Raw genomic sequence first — 19,970 nt, 5'->3', positions numbered from 1 at the left:
GACACGTGTGCCTGAAAAGGAATATTTGAAATGTTTCATAGTTTTAGAAATACAGTGCTTTCAATTTTGAGAAATTTACAATGGGGCTCAATGGCAGACACACAGGTTTCACACTATGTCAGAGCCCTGACTTGAACCTGCAGCCTCATGATTCCCAGGCAGGCTCTGTACCCAGTGAGCCACTGTGCATGCTGTTCTCAAAAGGCCGAATAGATAATGACAGAAAAGCCAGAGACTTGATCCATTGTAGTTCATAAACATTCGAACGTAGAGATAAACAACAGCAAAAGAAACAATACACAAATCACCTGTTTTTTTGTAGTTTTTTTGTATCAATGTTGTTACTCAAAGGGAACAGCAGACTGCATTGTGGCAGGTAGCAAGTAGATCATTGACTTAGCACACTGGCTGCATGATCTGGAGGTTATGGGTTCGAACCACACTCAAATCTTTACTTGCCATAATCTGCCATTGACCCCCATTCTGAATTTCTAATATTTAAAAGCACTATATTTCTAAAACTATAAAACATTTAAAAGATTCCTTTACAGGCAAACATGTCCACCTTAAACGCCCAATGCATTCTCAATGGCAATAGCACAAAATGGGGTTTCTAGGTGTAAGTATGTAGGACTAGTAGCATGCCAAAGTTTGTGCTATTGCCATTGAGAATGCATTGGGCTTCGGCGAGCCGCTCCGCGTCCGGAACGGTAGAGAAATTACAGTTACCGACGTGTGGGGGTCCCTCTACTGTACTGTACTGTCACTGTACTGGCACACTCGAATTCAAGCATCATATACAGTTAATACGTGCGTGTGTGTTTGTGTGCGCGTTAGGTTGCGCACAGGTGGTGAAAAACAACCACCATGCTGTTTCCGTGCTCATAGCCACCCACACACATAGCTCCGTAAGGGAATGGTTGTACCACTCAAAAATCAAATCATGAAAAAAGGACATGCTATAGTTCATGGTTTTATAAGACATACTATAGTCTGTCGTTTTTCATGATTTTGGAGGATTAAAAATAAAATAAAATCATGAAAAAATGTCATGCTATAGTTCATGGTTTCGGATAGCTCTGGTCCATAGCTCTAATGCGTTTCATTTAGAGCTATGTTACTCTCAACTTCCGCTGCTCTGAATGCAGACCAGCCTCTCCTCTTTAGTGAAAATAAAAAATCACACCTGTGTGAACTGAGTGGTGCAATCCCCCCCCCCCCTCTCTCTCTCATTAGCAGGCAACAGAGCAGGCTGCAGCACTATCTGTTTCTGGCGCCCCCTACTGGTACTAATAAGTAATATACTCGTGCTAAGATACACAGATACAGGTGTAGGTAGGTACACAGACATTGCTGGTTGTAGGAGTGGTTGTACCACTCAAAAAACGTTTTTGCACTCTGAGCCCCCCACCACATGTATAAACTGTACTTTTTGGCCAAAAAGGGATTTATTTTCACCAGTGGATTCTATGAGGCAATTCTCTGGGCAATATCGGTAGATATTGCGCAGCGGAGTAACAAAAAGTATTTTTTTCCCGGTGGAAACAAAATCCTCTTTTCGCCAAAAAGTACAGTTTATACGTGTGGTGGGAGGCTCATAGTGCGTCCACTAAGGAAAGTAGGCTTTCTAATGACACAACTCACACACAAGCCACGTGTGTTCCAGCCCCAGTCCCCAGCAGTAAGTGTGTGTTCCGGCCCCGGTCCCCTAAAGTAGTCGTGTGTGTACTTTTGGGGACCAGGGCCGGAACACACATTACACAATAGGTACATCCATCCTCTCGCACTTCCCGTTTCAGCTACAGCAGGCTTATCAAGTTGGCTCATAGAAACAAAGACAAGAGCATTCAGTTTCTCTTTTATTACCGAATATAAATCAGACATGAACACGTGCAGACTAAAAACCAGTGTAACAAATTCACCACGATCCTAGAATATTTTGAAATAAAGTCTGCATCCCATTGCTGTAAAAAAAAATATGCTCTATTATCTATATAGACCCTCAGTTTATTTTTGCAACTGTACAGAACACTGCGTCAGCGAACGCACATTTGTGCGAGAAATTAGTAATTAAATGAAACAACTCGCTTGCCACAGTCCATTAATGTGCAAAAACAGTGTTCATTCCTGTACGATCCTTTTAATGTTGTACATTTTCCTATTCATTCAAACCACTTCTACTGAGCAAATTGCTTTTATAAATCAAAGCGTTCACAATACATCAGCAGAGTTTAAGCGATCTTTACACTGTAAATATGCCATTTCTCCAAGTCCAGAACTTTACATTGTTAAATTAAAATAGGAGGGCTGGAAATATAGGGAGAGTCAAAGGATAAATAAATCCAAAAAGAAATTAAATTAGGTAAAATTATGTTGAATGACCAATCCGGATCTGGTGTCACAGTATAACAGTTACCTTCAACCGTTCTGCCTGGCTTTACATTTGGTTGTGCAACAGTGTCATGAAACAAAAATAGCAATATGTGACCTCAATGTTTTGAGCTTATAGCTCTAAGATTGTTGGTGCATGACACCAGCGCACAATCAAGTGTAAATCAGGCTAGTTATCAATGATTTGGGCAATTTCCGTCAGCCATGATTAGATGCAGGAAAAAAACTAAATCAGGTTTAAAGTTGCACTGTAGACAAGAATAGCACCTCCTTCTATAGGGCTGATAATTTAGCAACGCTTTTGCCGTGGGGCTGGTTGCAATCCTATTTTCTAAATGGAGCCATGGCATATAAGCAGGATATCTTTTCATGAGAATAAATCAATCGGAAATCCCCCTCATAGTACAACGATCAATGCCAGATGAAGTTGAGTGGAGTAGAGTAAAGCTGCGTTTGTAGAAACACAGCACCAGCTGTTTACTGTGACATACCAGACCCAAAGTCAATCTGCCAGCATGTGTTTGTGGGGGGGACTCAGCGTCGATGGCGGCTGTGCCCCGAGTGGCTACTACTGCTGTGGTGTTTGCTCTTGTGGCTGCGGTCTCTGTCCCGGTCATAGGAGCGTGACCTCTCCCGGTCTCTCCTGTCCCCCCGGTGGTGACCTCCTCTCTCATGCTTGTGCTTCTTGGAGAGGTCAGAGGCGCTGCGGTCCCGGTCTCTCTCCCTTTCCCTCTCTCTGTCCCTTTCTTTGATGGGAGAACGTGACCTGGAGCGCGAGCGCTTCCTCTTGTGACTCGATCCGCCCCCACCGCTGTTGCTGTGGCGACTGGCGGACTTGGAGTCACTGTTGCTGTGGTGACCAACCTTGGTCTTGAGGTGGGGCAGCAGAGGCGAGGGCTGATGTCGTCGCGGAGACGGGCTGCGGCTGTGGGAGCGAGAACGGGATCGGGAGCTGTAGGTCCCCGAGCGACTGCGTCTGTTGTTGTAGCTGTAGATATGAGAAGCAGAGAGAAGAGACATTAACGATCCAGCATTCTTCAACATATGAATGAAGCTGACCACTTTTGGTACACATTCAAGGAAACAAAACTTACTGTCTGCGAGGGGAGCGTGATCTGGAGCGAGACAGTGTTCTAGAACGAGAACCACTCCCACTCCTGCTGTTCCTCCCAATCTTAGCCTCCTTTCTTAACCTGGAAGACGAGACAAAAAGGGATTGCTTCAACAGAGGTATTTATGAATCTTTGACCAGTCAAAGATGCATATGTCGTACCTTGTAGTACTTAGTACCCCCCCCCCCCGGCATACATATTCATGTCTCACCCGTTGTGTGGGCTCTTGGTGACCTGGGTCCTGTTATCTGGCTCTTTCTTAACTGGTTTGAGGGTCTGGAGGTTGGGAGACTTGTCCTCCATCTTGACCACGTTGGGGGAGCAGGGCTTGGAGGCGGGTGAGAAGCCACCCACGTTGCAGAGGGCTGGTGTTCCATCTGGGTTCAAACCCTTGGCCTTGAGCTTAGCCTCCGCCAAGAACATCTTCCGTCTCTCCACCTCCTTCTCCAGATGGTCATAGTTGGGCTGAAAGGAAGAAGACACCTTTTCAGACCTTAGCTACGTCAAAACTGGCGTTTGGGCATGTCATTTATATATTTTTTTTTTAAATAAGAAAAAAATATAACGTTTTCTAAAATGGTAGACACGTGTCTGTCATCATGCAGTGCATTGGCCTTGGCCCACGAGTACTCCCGAGGCAGAAAGCTGCAGTAGTGTTTTCCACTCCTTGGGGGATGAATTTTCCTAATCACATTTTAACAATTCAATTATAGGTCTTAATTTTCTCATGGCGCTCATCTCCTTTTGAGAGTTCTGTACATGTAAATGCATGTTTGTCTTCCATGAACTCTGCTGTTGGTGTAGTATAGAGATAATTACCTTCTTCCTGCTATATAGTTTGAGAGTAGTGATGCAGATCTCCTTCATCTCCTCCTCGTTGGCTCCAAACAGCAGGTACCAGTGAGGTCTAGATGGCAGAGGCATCTGGAGCAAACAGAAAGCACAACACTTTTTAGAGAGGCTAGACATGATCAGTTAAGATGAAATAATGTAAGAACTGGAAACAGATGAACTTTGTATGACAAAACTGATCAAAACCCTTCTCACCTGAAGAGCTCTGGCAGCGAGGTATATGCAGGCACAGGCAATGGTCTCAGCTTGAAACCTCACAAACACATTTGTCCTTAGGGAGTCATTCATGTAGTTCCTATCAAGACAAAAAAACATACGAAAAACACATAGCATCTTCTCTAAGCAAGCTTAATAACAGCCCCCATGTATAAATGTTTCAACATCGATATTCCCCCACCAGTAAGGTTTTGTAACTAGCAGGTCATCAACCACAGTCCCAACTCGAAATTGCAAAATTATCAAAAAGGCATTAAGATCTCTTTTTTACAATCCCCATTGATATCAAATAATAAGGCTACTTTGATTTTCTATGACTATACTTGACAAGTGAGATATTGAGAAAGTGGTTGTTAAATACAATTGTTGGAACATTGATAATTGTTATTGGCATTAGAGAACTTGGTTCTTGTTCCAGGAGTGAATAGTTTCCTGAACAATCCCACTGCATGTTTAGGGAATTGCAATTTCCCCAACATAAGAGGCTGAACTAGAACCAAGAACCCTCTCATGGCATTTCATATTATAGGCCAGGTGATTGGCCAAAACAAGATATGCAGCAAACATCTTATCAGGAAGACATGATTTAACTTTGTCCTTCTCTCAGGATTATCCATGGCGTTGCCGTATGTCACAGATAAATAAGGGAAGGCTGGTCCACAATTCATTGTCCATTAAAGAACTCCAGACACAAAAGTCTAGCCTTACCATCGACTGAAAGCAAACTAATCAAGTCCTAATACAATGACAGAATGATTCATGCCTTGCAATGGGGGATGAGTGGGGGCACATGCAGATGCATGGACATACAAGGTTTGACAACAATGCACAGTTTCCTCTAGTCCTATCATTAGGCCTAGATTTGCATCTCTGTAAAGCTGGGACACAAGAAGGCATAGCACATATGGTGGCATGCACAACAGGTTGGACTGATGTTCCAGGCTTGGGGTGGCATTGGCACAATGCATGTGAGACAATACAAACACCCATCTAATGTGTCGCATTTCAGGGTAGGAAATGTCACCCCTCCCCCCCACTTACTACATGATCTGTGACCTCGTCTGACTCGTCTGCTGATCATGACCGGCCACAACCAAATATTTACATACATTTCCCTACTATTCTAGCTCATGCTAGTTTCTCCACCACCAGTACACAGTCATGGCTCTCTTGGTGAAGTTAAGGGGGAGACTATTAAAAACGTGAAAGCCGTTTTTACTATTCCAAACTACACTTTGAGTCTCTGCAGGATCATTAAGATGATTGGGTAAGTGAGATTAGTCAAGTCTAGGAATAGACAAAATTAACTGGGGTGTAAATAAGTAACACATGAGAATGGAGTGAGCTTCTATGTCTCTAAAAGTCATAGAGGCCATAAAGACAACAACAAAGCACACATAAGAGATAATAGTTGTATGACAGCATACATGTAACCTCCAATGCACTGTTCTGACCCAGACCAATGTCATATTGACAAGCCCTTTTTCTTAACAGTACGTTTGGATGATGACTTTTGCCTACACAGGCCTTATGCACCTACAGACTGATAGATTTCAGTTGACATATTAAGTATGTTTCACTCCAAACAATAACGCACACAGATTCGTATTCAGTTCTAATTGGGCTGCAATGTGTGACGTGCCCTAGACCTTTTAGTTCCAACATTTAACAGTCACTAGTAGTTAACACATGGTCATTGGATTGTGATACAGACTGCTGCATGGGCGAGACGGCTCCTTGGGAGGCAAAGCCTGAGAGCTGGATCAGCCTGCAAAAACACACAGGTCTGGACACCATGTCAGTTGGGGACAGGACACAGTACACTACTGTATTTAAAAAGGCAGGTAACTGGTCACAAAAATATATATAATTTTCCAGCTAAGTTTACTTCAATGCTAAAGGAAAGTAAACCAAGGAGAGAAAAAAAAGAATGCAAATATATCTACAACTAGTTGGAAAAATATGTATAACAATTGAAACCTTTGGTAGCAAAACCAAAAAAATACAAAGCCTTTCTGGACACCCCCATTGAGAAAACAAGACGATGTTGCCAGTTGGGAAAGGCCCGCCCCCTTCAGTGAATCTCGGCACTGGGATTGACTGTCTGGAGAAGGGCAGCCAGCCAAGGGGGGGGAGCTTCCTGAGGTCATGTGGTTGGAGGAGGCAGAGTTCAGAGGTTCTTTATGTGACTTACCAGCATGGACTACCCTTTAATCAAAGAGTAGAGAGAAAGGACAAAGTTAAACCAAGTTCCATGGGCACCACAAAACAAAAAGACTTTTCAAATCAAAGCCATGTAAGGACACACAGACCGAGTGACGCAAAACAGGTCGTCATTCAGAAACAAACTTGTCCATCAGAGAGTAAGGCGTGGGGTAATGTCGCAGGCAGACCTGGGCCAAATAGTAGCCTTTCAAATACGCAACTGAAATTGTGAGGGGCGCTTGATCAGTACTTATCTGGCAGGGGATGTTTCTCTCATATAAGACACGGCATACAAATCAATCGCTCCCCAAGTCATTCAAATATTTTAAACTTGTTTCAACTGTCTCTTTTCGCCCAGGTCTGGAAGCAGGTCTCGGTTGACATGACAAGTTGCTGCTGTGGGGAAGATTTTTTTGGAAGACAAGGAGGAAACTTACCAGGCGGTCTGAACTAGCGTCTGGTTCTTCTCACAATCCAGGACTTGAAGGTACATAACGATGATCTGAAACAAACGGTTACATGTAATCAGATCACCCACAGTAGAAACTAGTGGCACTTGAGACTTTTTGAGGGGGGCACTAAAATATGAAAGCTGCTTCCTGTGAGTGAATGAGTTATGCATAGAAGCCAGAACTTCTGATACTGTAGGGTACAACAATTATTGTAAAAACTAGCTAAATGGAAGGGGTGGAGCCGGGGTAGGTGTGCATGAGCAATTAAGAGTGTATACCATGTGGTACTCACCTTGTGCGGATGCTTGACATGTACACAGAAGCCCAGCTCCTTCAGGATTCGCCGTTCTGCCTTGATCACTTGGTTTTTGGTATTTATGTAGTTCTGATCAAGTATCAATGAACTTGAACTCCTAGTTTATAAAAAAGGATCAAAATAAAACAAATGGTTCCCCCATTTTCAAACGAAAAACAAGCAATGAAAGTGCCCTTCTGCTTTCTTTGACTGCTTTTCCACCCCTTTCAACCAACTTAAAAGCAACAGCTCCAACTGTATACGTATAGATTGTGGGGGTTTGTAGACTCCTGTGGTTTTGCTGGAAGCGTTTGGGTTCTGTAGTCAGCTCTCTGCATCAAATCACCACATGCCACAGCTTTAACAGAAATATCAACTACGATCACCACCAGTATCAATGGCAAAACAAATCCCAAAACAGAACATTTGACCTCTTTCAACTTCAGCTATCTGAAAACCCTTTAAAATCAAAGCTTATGAGAAGAACAAGTTAACAGTCTGTAATCAGGTCTGATTACAGACACTTACTCAAAACGAAAACCCCAAAATACTCTTTGTGTAAAAAGCACAATAATTAATAGCAACACATGCTGTGTTGAGGTATATAAAACTCAGATTTGCTAATCTTTATCTCTTCCCATTTTAAAGTTAAACTCAACATTTACTGCAATCTAATCCTCAACAAGTACAACCCATTTAAAAAAATGTATTGTGATTATCCAATTTATACATCACTTTTTGCCTTTTCCAATTGTAAGATCAAATACAAAAAGTGGGCTATAAGTATAACATTCCCAAGTTTGCGCAAAATGTCAAGATTTCACATATTTATTCAGGTCCACATAAATTAAATGCTTACGCATTTCAGTACCGTTTCTAAGCGTTCTAGTGGAATTAATAAACAGGCCTGAATACATGTGTGAAATACGATCTTGTTGACATTGAGTAAAACCAAGAATGCGCCGTCTTTTGCTTTTGTGAATGCCCTATATATGGTTGGGTACAATAACCGCAGTTGCGTAACGCAAACTGCAGTGTCGAGTTCATAACCACTATTATTATTTTTAATGCATTTAAAACCCCCCATTTAAAACAGTGGTCAACAGTGATTCATTACCACAATAAGTCAAATTCCATACCACCCCAGCCCTTTTTGGCTTAATGCCTTATTGAAGCGGTTCTTTCCTGTTCATAGCATTGGATACAAATTCAGTGATGTTACTTATAAACCTGTGTCATAACAAATAGATGTCTTCAAATTTGACCTAACAAACATGCACTATCCATTACCTATGAACAGAATAGAAAAGGTGTAACCAACACTGAGACTTTGTCATACTATGCACAGAACATTGTGTGCACACTATGCACAGAACATTGTGTGCACAGAACAACAGGTAGTGATATTTCTGTGAAAGCTATGGATGACAGTTGGTGAATGAGGTTTTGCTCTTGTAAGCAAAGACAAATGCACATGTGGAGCAGTCAGGGAGAAGAGAACTACTTTACCCAAGACGGACAGATACCCAAAGCTTTAGACCAAGCCACAGGAGTCCTCAAGGTGCCCCGGCGGGCCAAGGACCTTCGGCCAACCTGTCATCCCCGATCCCAGTGCCCCGCGGTGACTCAGACCACGGGCGTCTCCCACGGGAAGGGGGGCAGGGCGGGGCTGGGGGAGACACGACACCCCGGCTCGCTCATGGTTGTCATGCCGACTGCTTCATCTTTACGTACCATTCCACATCACCCAGGCTTTGGTAAATGTAGCTGGTCGCTGTTAGTTGGTTGCAAGGGAAAAAAGAAGCCAAGTTAATGCTGGGGTCTTTTTGGTAGAGGAATGAAGTTTCTTCTTTTCTTGTCTTTAGACTAAGACACACAAGTTAAACATGTGTGCCTTGTCTTCCATTGGTTTAAATTCCATGCAACTTAAGTTTTTTTTTATTTATAAATATGTTTGAAAATTGGTAATATTGTAAAAGTATAGTTCTAAGTTGTTATGTGAAGATAATACACATCTGAAACTACCAGTGAAGAGGAAACTGAAAAGTTTTAAAATGGTTTAGAGTCATGGATAAACAGAAGGGCACTTTCACACAACATCCAACATTGCAAAAATTAAAACACAAGTGCAACAGTATTTGACATACATCAACAGTGGCATACATAAAACATGACATGGTGTTGAAACTTACTTTTTGCCCCTTATCTGTCGTAGATGGTGGAAAACATTGATGACGTCTCGTATTCGTCGCGGTGCTTCTTCAATCTTGGAGGCCAGATTCACACAAGCCATAGCAACAATCTAAGGAGACAAGATCACAGTAATAACAGCTGGAAAACATACAGTTTGTTGATCTATCCATTTGTAAAAATGTCATCAAATCAACTATTTTGTAATGACTAGTTTTGTTTGGGCGGGTACCTAACTAGTATAGCAAAATAAATTGACTTATTTGTGCAGATTGGTCCACAAACCAAAGGTTGATAGCCTCTATTGTTATAGTTCTATCTGTTCAGTGATGAGGTAGCTTATCATTTGCATTTGTCGGAATTACTAATTCTGAAATGGTCTCTGCAGTGTAAACAGGGGTGGGGACTTAAACTCTCATACATCTACGTAAGTGTTTAAATCTCATCTCTGTCCCTTTAGTAAATACGATTTATTTAAAGGAGAATTCCATGCTAGAATGCTTTCTTATCTTTCTTTGTAGTTGTTACGTCCCCACCAAAGAGGTCCAGGTGTTTTTTGTGCAAAAACTCCTTATTGGCTATTTTCCCTACCATAAGCCCTCAATGAATTGCATTGCATTGAATGGGAATTGAATGGGGCTATGGGGTGTTATGCTAGTTCGCTTATTTCCATCAAAAGAAGTAGTAAAGTGTGCCGCTTGGGATATTATTTACATTATGAAGAGAGGATATATACAAAGAAATTATAATTTTGAGCGATGGAAATAAGCGAATTAGCACAACACCCCATAGCACCATTCAATTCAATGCAATTAATTTAGGGCTTATGGTAGGGGAAATAGCCAATAAGGAGCTTTTGCACAAAATAACACCTGGACCTCTTTGGTGGGGACGTAGAAAACAAAGACAAAGAAAGCCTTTTATTATGGAATTCTCCTTTAAGGCAGGGATGCCACTTTTATTTAATCAGAGAACCTCACAAAGCGGTAAATCAGCTCAAAGTTTCAATTTTGCTGCTTAATCTTTTGTTTACCCCTCCAATTTCAGCATGAGTTCTCTCTCCTGTAATGGCTTTTCTGTGTAGAAAAAAAAAACTACCTGGACTAGATATATATATATATATATATATACACATACACACACAATGACTTAAACAAAACATGATGCCACCTTTAATCGAACACAGGGCCACTTCCTAGTAACACCAAGCTCACTGCGGTGTTTATGTGAATGACAATATGGCTGCTCTGAACGTAAGCGGAACGTATGCTATATGTCTCAGGCTGGGCTAACAACAAGGCACCAAGCGAAAACGTCTATTTCTTACCTCAAAACTGTGCTTGACGAACGACTTCGAGTAGAAAAATCGATGGAATAGCACCTGTCCCGTCGCCATCGCCACCTGGCCGAGAAAAGCACAAACAATGACGACTTAACAACGGAGCTTACATAACAACGTTTAAACAGCTAACCTCCACGACTCATACAATAGACGTCCGCCATTTTAACTCCACCTCGCTAAAGCCCAAGAGCTCATGCTAGTAGAGCTAGCTAGGCCTCGGCGATGCTATTCACAACAAACAAACGTGATTCAAAGCACAAAGGCAAACTATTAAATAAGAAGGGTTGTTAATGTCTTTTTTGTTTACTTACCTGAGGTAACCGGAGGAGAATCCCCGCAGACTGGATGAGCTCACAGCCCAGGATGCGAAGGTCGGTCTCGGTGTTCAGGTCGAGGCCGTCGAGCATCGACGGCGTTGGGGAGAGCCGCTCCTCCGGGATGAGAGAGTTGTCGATGGTCAGGTACACCTCCGAGTAAACCCTGTCGCCGATAAGGATGCCATCGTCTTTCGTGGATGCGTTAGAACTCGTGGAAAATGGACCCGCAGCCATTCTTCACCCGAAAAACGTTATTCTTATCACACGGCTCCAGTCCAGACAAGAGAAGAGACAGTGGCCTTTCCCCTAGCAGCAGCGACGACGATGGAGGAAATGACGACACTGCATATGGCGCGTCACTACTCACTGCACGCAACCCAACCACTTGGTGCCCTTCCGCGCTTGGTCAAATAGTTCCAAAACGTTTCCTTTTTATTTGTATTTAATATTAATACCTATTGAAAGAATATATATATATATATATATATAGTGTCAGGCATATCCATATATGGAGCGGACTATGTCAGTTATGCCCAAATCTGGAACTATGATGTAAGAGCTAGGTATGTTTATGATGAATTCCTGTTCTGTTCTTTAGCTACATAGAAATGTCTATTTGTATGTCTCTAAATGTTTTGATGAATTGAACAATGTGGACCCTGTTGTAAACAAGTGTAATGCTTAATTGGGTCGTCCACTCACAGTTAACAGTCTTTGTATTGAGTTTGTGCTTGAAATGTACTGTAAATTCTGCAAACTGTTAATAAATATTTCAATCAATCAATCAATCAATGTTAGGTATCTCCATCTATGGGGATCTCCATATGTGGGAAGGTTGGGGGGTCGAAAAGGTCACTAAAGTTCGGGACTGCATATGCATAGGTCCTTCATCCCTTTATATAGGTTTCCGAGCCTCCTAGCATCTATTTTCTCTCCTTTTTAACTTTAGCACATACTTTCTCCCATGAACTAGGCAAGAGATGTTCTATTAAAGTGTAGCATAGTTAAAATTAAGCAGAGACAAAGCAATAAAACCAGGCCTATATATATATATATACACCGACCGGTGTATATATATATATCGCTATTTCCGGCGGCTAACGGTTTCGCTTGGAAGGAAGTGAAACAACTTCACCTTTCCCCCACCAGACACAGTGATGTAATTTACGGGAAAGTCCAGAATGTTTTGTACCATGATGTCCATATCCATCCGCCCATAAAATCATTGCAGTGAGTCACTCCACTATTTCTTTGTGAGAAAGTTCAAGAGGAAGTGCTAGCAGGGCATTTATCTATGCTAAAGTATTTAGTAATAGTATTATAAAGTAGTCTTACTATCTAGTTAGTACATACTATTGTATGAATTCCTGCTAGAGTGGTCAGGTTTACAGGGCATGGGCTTTAAAAGAAGAAAGCAGACCAATTAAACAGGACACACCTCAGACTTCACCATTAAGATTATGTTAATATTTGTGTACACATCGGCTCTCAATGCAACTAGTGGGTTCCTTAACTTCCTACAGTGATAATTTTTGAGTGGTGCAACCATGGCTGCCAACCACTCTATGCCTACTAGAACCAGCAATGTTCGTCCATCCCTATACATATTTAGGGTACCAACAGGGGTCGCTGTTTCACCACTTACTTCAGACAAGTCTGATCTTTTTCCTGGATTTACATAATTTCTATCTGAAACCTTGCAGTAACTGTGGTCTGGCACCAGGTGTCGGTAAAGGCCCACTGTATGGTAATACTGGGGGTTTCACTGCCACTAACCAATGAGAGCTAATGTAATAGCTGAGCTATTACATTTCGAGGGGTTAAACACCGGGTTGTGAGAAGTGAGAAGAACTCATTAGTAACCTTGGAGATGGTCCCTTCACAATATCCTGACGACTGCCCAGCTGGCTGTATGATTTAACGATGATTTAATTATTTTTTGTATTGTTTGTTCTTCTCTGTTTACTGTGCATGTGTGTGTCTTGTCTGTATAGGTCATGCATTGTGATATAGCCTGTATGTATTGTGGTTGTGTCTGTATGTATCTAAATGTGTGTGAGCCTCCCTAACTACCACAGTTACGCACGCGTGCACACACGTAAAAAATATTACATTTAAATTAAAATAGCAAAAACAGCAGATCTACAAGCCCACAAAGCATCGCAACGCAATACTTTGTGAGCTTGTAGATTTGCTATTTTCACTATTCTTCCACGGCATGCTCAAGTGGTTATTTAATAACACGCAACAACATGAGATGGTAGAGAGCACACACATGGACTCACTGCGGCATCCCTTCATTAACCAACACCTACAACCAACACCTCCAGCCCCCCACGCACTTACGCATGTCACCAGGTTGACAAGAATACTGAGCATTCTTTCTCTCTGGTTAGACCCAGGCGATACTAATTACAGGGTGTGGGAGGGCTCACGGGACGGCAGAATTCCGGAATGGCCATAAAGACGCAGGAGCGAGGCGGCCGGGGACGCCCAATGACGAACAAGGGCTTACTTATGCACACACCACTCCCTGGAGAGAGTGTGTGTGTTTATGAGCTACATGCACACATTCCCCAGTGACACGTGTGCATGCCTGCCCTGCTATGATAATTGCAGTGAGGTGATCACGCTTCAAGTATGCGGGGGGGGGGGGGGGGGGGGTGGTGTTATCAGGGGTGCATGGAATTAAATGCTTCAAATTACTTCTATGTAAAAGTATGATTAAAACGTCATTCGCGTCAGGAGAATGCCTCTTTTTATGGTCTGCCACGCTCGTCCTGCGCACATAAAGAGGCTCTGCAGAGACGAGTGTTTGTCAAAGATTGTCATCACTCACCCAACACCGCTGAAGTGCCCTTGAGCAAGGCACTGAACCCCCAACTGCTCCCCCTGGAGCTGCTTAGTGGCCAATATAAGACTGTGGTTGTACTGGTCAGCTCCCAGGTTTGAATGTGTGTGTGCGTGTGTGTTTCTATGTGCAGGGCGTTGCTGAAAATGAGCACCTGTGCTCAGCTACTTCCCTCATCCCTGGGTAAATAAAGAATAATAATAATAAAAAAAAAGGTCCAGTCCTATTTTAAGTGCGCGTACGCGGGGTTAGGGTAAACGTGCACAAAACGTGCGGGGAAAGGCTGGTGTAGCCCGGCCGTGAAGTCTAATTTAGCCTACACTTAGTTGCGTGTTTCGCACGTGTTTCGTCGTTAATAGCCAAGCTACAATCTACAAGTTCAGAGCGTGTTGCAGTGCAACATGTTCTGTGCTTATAGATTTCGGAACGTGACACTGATACGCAATTAACAATTATCAGCCTCAAGGCTGTGCGTCCTCCTGATTACAGTATATATTTTGAATTGTTTCGCTATAGATGCCGAACGTGTATTCTGTGCTGCGCGTCCATTAGCATGTGGTGTTTTTAATCTGCTTGAAATATTTTCAACTCAGGTATTGGAAGGCTGGAAGCGTTTTTCAGCGTTTTCAGCTGGGAAGAATAGCGGTTTCAGATGTTATCAGACGATTTACTAGCCATCATCAGCCCATATCAAGACCATGCAATAGAGCCACTTTCCTACACATTGACGCCTTTGCGCTGGTCACGTTGTCTGGCTACTAACCCTATTACTAATCCTAACCCTAACCTCAGTCTTAACCAGCAGAGTAAGTAAACATAAAGCAATGTTGTTTATAGCGCAGTTTCACGTTGGTTTGGCTTCGGTGGCAGCGTTTCCTCGCGCTAGGCAGTATGTAGGAAATGTCCATATTGCTTAATTGCATGGTCTGATAAGGAGCATATTGGTGATCATCGGTTGATAACATCCAAAGCGGGTGGGAAGAAATGCTTTGGACGTGCAGCCTAAGGGGCCGTGTTCACCAAGACTTGAGCGAAAGGACGTTTTGAATTGTTCACAATTGCAGAGCCAAAGGCCAGCATTGTGACAAAGTTTAAAAAAATTCAACTTGGGTGTTTGGAAGCTTGTTCGGAAACATGTCTGGAAGCATTTTCGCACAATGCAAATAACAAACCTACATTTCGTAGGTTTGTGGATTCTCTCTCTATCTCACACACACCCACGCACGCAAGCAAGCACGCACGCGCACGCATACGCACATGCACACATACGCACACGCACACACACAAGGAACAACAAGGAAGGACACCAGGTCAAAGGCTACAAAGCTTTGGCACGACCAAAGGGAAACACCCCAGTAAAAGATGAAGAGGATGAGAGGACCAGAGGGGTGTGGAAGAGCTATTGAGATGAAAAAAATAAAGATCAAATTATAGTGGAACATATCAGTGGGGAAAGTGTGACATTTTCAAAGGGAATAGATTATGAGGAAGCGACTTGTGAGGACTTAAAAGAGTGAAAGAGATTAAAAGAATGGGGGACATTTTGAAGAGTGTTGTTAACAAAACAAAAAAATAAAGAGAGAGAAAGAGAGAGAGAGAGAGAGAGAGAGAGAGAGAGAGAGAGAGAGGCATTGTTTCATGTATAGTGTGTGCACACAGTCAAATACAGTCAAGTCAGTTGTAGCTCTTCTACAAACAGTGAAAACAGCAGCTCTACAAGCTCACATGTCACATTGTGAGACGTTGTGAGCTTGAACATCTGCTATTTTTGGCAATTTTCAACCTAAAATGACATGCCCCCCAACAAAGGATGGCAGGTTGAAAGTGGTACAATTTCTGTGTGTGTGTGTGTGTGTGTGTGTGTGTGTGTGTGTGTGTGTGTGTGTGTGTGTGTGTGTGTGTGTGTGTGTGTGTGTGCGTGCGTGGCGTGCGTGCATGCGTGCGAGCGTGCATGTGTGAACAGGGAGTGTGTTTACAGCTCTCGGGCTGGCATGGCATGGAGCAGGGAGCTGTTCTTCAAAGGCAGAGGATAGGATGAACAGGTCACGGTAGGAGGAAGTGATGCAAGCTGCGAAGTGGATGAAAGAAAAGGCCAGAGGTCGCAAACTGTGCATCTGGACGGAGAATTTGAGCAGCGAGAAACATGCACAGACGCACATGTACATAACGCGTACGTACTGTATGGTACACACACGCAACACGGGGCTCAGGACACGCTACGCATATATGTCATTGCATGTCAGCGCGCGCACACGCACGCACACACATCCCCAGGACGTTATTCGTTTGGCGTTAATGGCTGACTGTACCACGTGCTGTTTACACTTCTGACTCGTGTCAGATACACACACACACACGACATGCAAACATTATGCACACAAATAAGACACATGTATGGAGACTCATGTGAAAAACAAGCACTTACAAAAGGCAGAATTACCACATAATTACACACTTTGCAATACAGGAAGGCAATTTCCTTACAAACTCTGCATCAAAATACAAAACACCAAGGGCATAACAACTAGCGGTTATATGCCATATAAACACATACAAAAGTACACATTTTCCATTAGTAGTTTAGAATGTGTAGAATGTTGGTGGACAGTGGACACTGCATGGCCTCTTGTTATGTAAATGAAGGCTCATTCAAATGACTGGAGTGAATGGCTCATTGAATGACACATTCAGTAGATGCAAAGCAGATTTACATGAGGTGGGCACATTGTCCTCTCGCTGTATTTTGTTTTTATCATTAAAAATGTTCCCGTCTAAAACAAACAGGGAAAACAACAAAATATGGAAGGTGTATACCTTGTTGAAAATGAGTGGTATTCCCCTTTAAGCCTCTTTTGTAAAAAAATATATTAAAACAGCAGATCTACAAGCTCACAACAAGTCACTCACTGTTGGCTTGAAAGTTATACATTGTATTAATTGTAAATTGTACTAGGCCTACTACTAATACTAATGTTGAACAATTTAGTGCAAAGTGGATAATTATGTTTGGAAGGAGGTAGAGCCCGCACACCAGATTCAGGCATATTTGACTTTATTGTAGCAAAAACGTTCTTCTTCATGTCAGTATCTTAGTGACCAAACATAATTATGTTTGGGAATAATCATCTTTAACACAAACAAAGACAAAGAGAGAATCTAGTCAGTTATGGTCCCTTTGTACCTTCATAAAACAACCAACAAGGGTACAGAAATGTAAACCTTGTGTGGCACAAAGCCATCATGCGCAATCTGATGGCAAAAACAATCAATGTTGGCAAGCTAATTAAATTTTAGTCCCACACCTGTGTATGTAGGCCTACTTGCATGCGCCTGTGTGTGTGTGTGTGTGTGTGTGTGTGTGTGTGTGTGTGTGTGTGTGTGTGTGAGAGAGAGAGAGAGAGAGAGAAAGAGAGAGAGAGAGAGAGAAAGAGAGAGGGGGGAGGGGAAACCTCCCGTGCGTGCCAGTGGGCATGGAAATGAGTTCCATGCTGTGCACACTTCCAACGTAACTTCGTTGATGTCGGGCATTAACCTCTTATCTCCATAATTTAACTTTCTGTGTTCTTTTGTAAATTAATATACCATACGCTACTACAGCGTCACACAAAAGCATCAAAGGTATAGCAGATCCACAAGCTTGAGTTGGTAGATCTGCTACTTTTTCTGCTTTTGAATTTGAATCCTGAAAAGTAAGTAAAGTTTTGGACATACAGTATGAGGTTTCCACCTGAGAGAGATGATTTCTGCCACCGTGCCAATCCAATCCATACCGAATGGAGAGCAGAGGAAGACAGGGAACAGAGGCCTGGAAAGACCATGTGGAAAGACAATAGCACAATGCCTAAAGGAAATCAGGATGGATAAGTGAGCGTGTGTGAGCGTGAGTGTGTGTGTGTGTGTGTGTGTGTGTATGTGTGTGTGCGTATTGTATATGCGTGCACACATTTGCCCTTGCTTTACACTTTCTTTGTGTTTGCCTGGCTTTGTTTTGTGTCTGCAGGTGGCAGGGGACAGGGCTGTCACGCTCCTTCTCCTGCCCTTGTGATGGAGCTTGTGTGTGTGTGTGTGTGTGTGTGTGCGTGCGTGCGTGCCTGAGTGTGTGCGTGCTTACCAGCAAGTGAGAGCATGTATGTGTGAGAAATCCTGTGCGTGAGAGCCTATGTGAGGGGGAGTTGAAAATCTATGAGAAAACAAGTGCACGTCTGTGGAACAGTGTGAGTGTGTGTCTGGGGGGATTGGTTGTGTGCGAACAGAATCAAGCTGTTGTGTCCTGGGTATCAAGTGTTTCTGCACTTATGTGTCTGTGTGTATGCACGCATGCTTGTGGAGGAGTGGGTTGTCTGTGTATGTTATTGTTCAATGTGTCTTCATATTTGGAATGCTGTGCTTTGTCTTTGTTCCTATGCTCACACACTGTGCCTGAGTGTGTGTGTGTGTGTGTGTGTGTGTGTGTGTGCGCGTGCGTGCGTGTGTTGGATATAGCGTCATAATTGGCTGTCTGTCTGTCCTCATCGCCCTGCTGATCCTGTGTTTAACGTCGGGCATCGTGCCTCAGTCTGTCTGTCTGTCCTCATCGCCCTGCTGATCCTGTGTTTAACAGGCATCGTGCCTCAGCTTGGGGAGCGAGCCCTCCCTCCATGCTCCCCCGCTGTCATTCCAGGAACCCCCCCTCCTTCCCCCCCTCACCCCCCGTCCTACCCCCTTGTCCACGTGCAGAGGGGCGGGGCGTAGCGTGTTCCGGGGAGTCAGCGAGCGTGCGAGGGGGACTCTGGTCTGGTTTGGGCCTGGGGGATTGGGGCGTGGCTCGCTCTCTGTGTGTGTGTGTCCATCCTGCAGGGCGGGTGAAGGACGAGGCGGGCAGGCTGGCGGTCGCAGCCCACGAAGCTGCTCTCGTGCCTGGGTGAGAGCAGCGGTCAACTCCCCTCGCTCCTCGCATTCCCTCCGTACCGTCTCCTGGAGCAACGCTGCCTGGCAGGAGAGGGGCACAGAGATGGAAGGATTCATTGTGAGTGTAATGCCTGTCTTTATCCAAACCCAAAGCAAGAAAGAAAGAAAGAAAGAAGTAAAGAAAGAAAGAAGTAAAGAAAGAAAGAAGTAAAGAAAGAAAGAAGTAAAGAAAGAAAGAAAGAAAGAAAGAAAGAAAGAAAGAAAGAAACACTAGAAAAGAGGCAGGACCAAGCAGGAAGGCAATAAGCAATAACAATAATATGCACAATAAGAAATAGAAACATGGAAGAGTGAACTTGTGAAAAAAAAGACAGAGAAAGAAAGAAAGAATGACTACCCCCTCCTCTTTGTCTTTGCTTTGATGTCTGTCTGCATGTCTCTCCTGTGTTCTCTCTTTGAATAAATCAATAAATTACCATCAGAATCCTCCTAAATGAAACCATGGAGACCTTCCGTCCTGTGTAACAGGGTATTTAGTCTTGACTGGAGGAGACAGGAAGCAGGGCTGTTTTTAGTCAAATGCCTATGCTCTGTAATGTAATCATTGTGTATATTCCTGCACTATACCTGCATCGAGTGATCTTGGTACATAGAAATTGATCTATTGAAGATTTTTACTTTCAAATGTATACATCATTTTTGTTTTGATTGTATTGCTGTATTGTTGTATTGTTCTTTCTGCTTTGGCAATGTAAAAAAAAAAATCTCATGCCAATAAAGCCCTTTGAATTGAATTGAATTGTAATGGAGGGGTGCATAAATCAAAATTGGGATTTGCCTAGCTAGGGCCCATTATAAGA

The 19,970-nt window shown here is 43.1% G+C and overlaps 1 protein-coding gene across 1 annotated transcript; it reads right to left on the bottom strand.

Annotated features, from left to right (window-relative positions):
• Positions 1-1,846: 1,846 nt before the first annotated feature.
• On the bottom strand, positions 1,847-11,689 carry ccnl1a (cyclin L1a). The gene is made up of 10 exons (XM_083773888.1): positions 11,367-11,689; positions 11,041-11,115; positions 9,716-9,825; positions 7,521-7,641; positions 7,214-7,278; positions 4,551-4,650; positions 4,323-4,427; positions 3,715-3,968; positions 3,486-3,584; positions 1,847-3,379 (listed from the first exon to the last, which is right to left on the bottom strand). The coding sequence occupies exons 1-10, from the start codon at positions 11,604-11,606 to the stop codon at positions 2,926-2,928; spliced, it is 1,623 nt and encodes a 540-aa protein (XP_083630014.1). The 5' UTR covers positions 11,607-11,689; the 3' UTR covers positions 1,847-2,925.
• Between the last annotated feature and the right edge of the window lie 8,281 nt (positions 11,690-19,970).

This window comes from Protomyctophum parallelum (assembly GCF_964188405.1).
Source record: "Protomyctophum parallelum genome assembly, chromosome: 9".
In the NCBI taxonomy this organism is placed as follows: Eukaryota; Metazoa; Chordata; class Actinopteri; order Myctophiformes; family Myctophidae; genus Protomyctophum; species Protomyctophum parallelum.
This window is presented reverse-complemented; position numbering and strand designations above follow the sequence as displayed.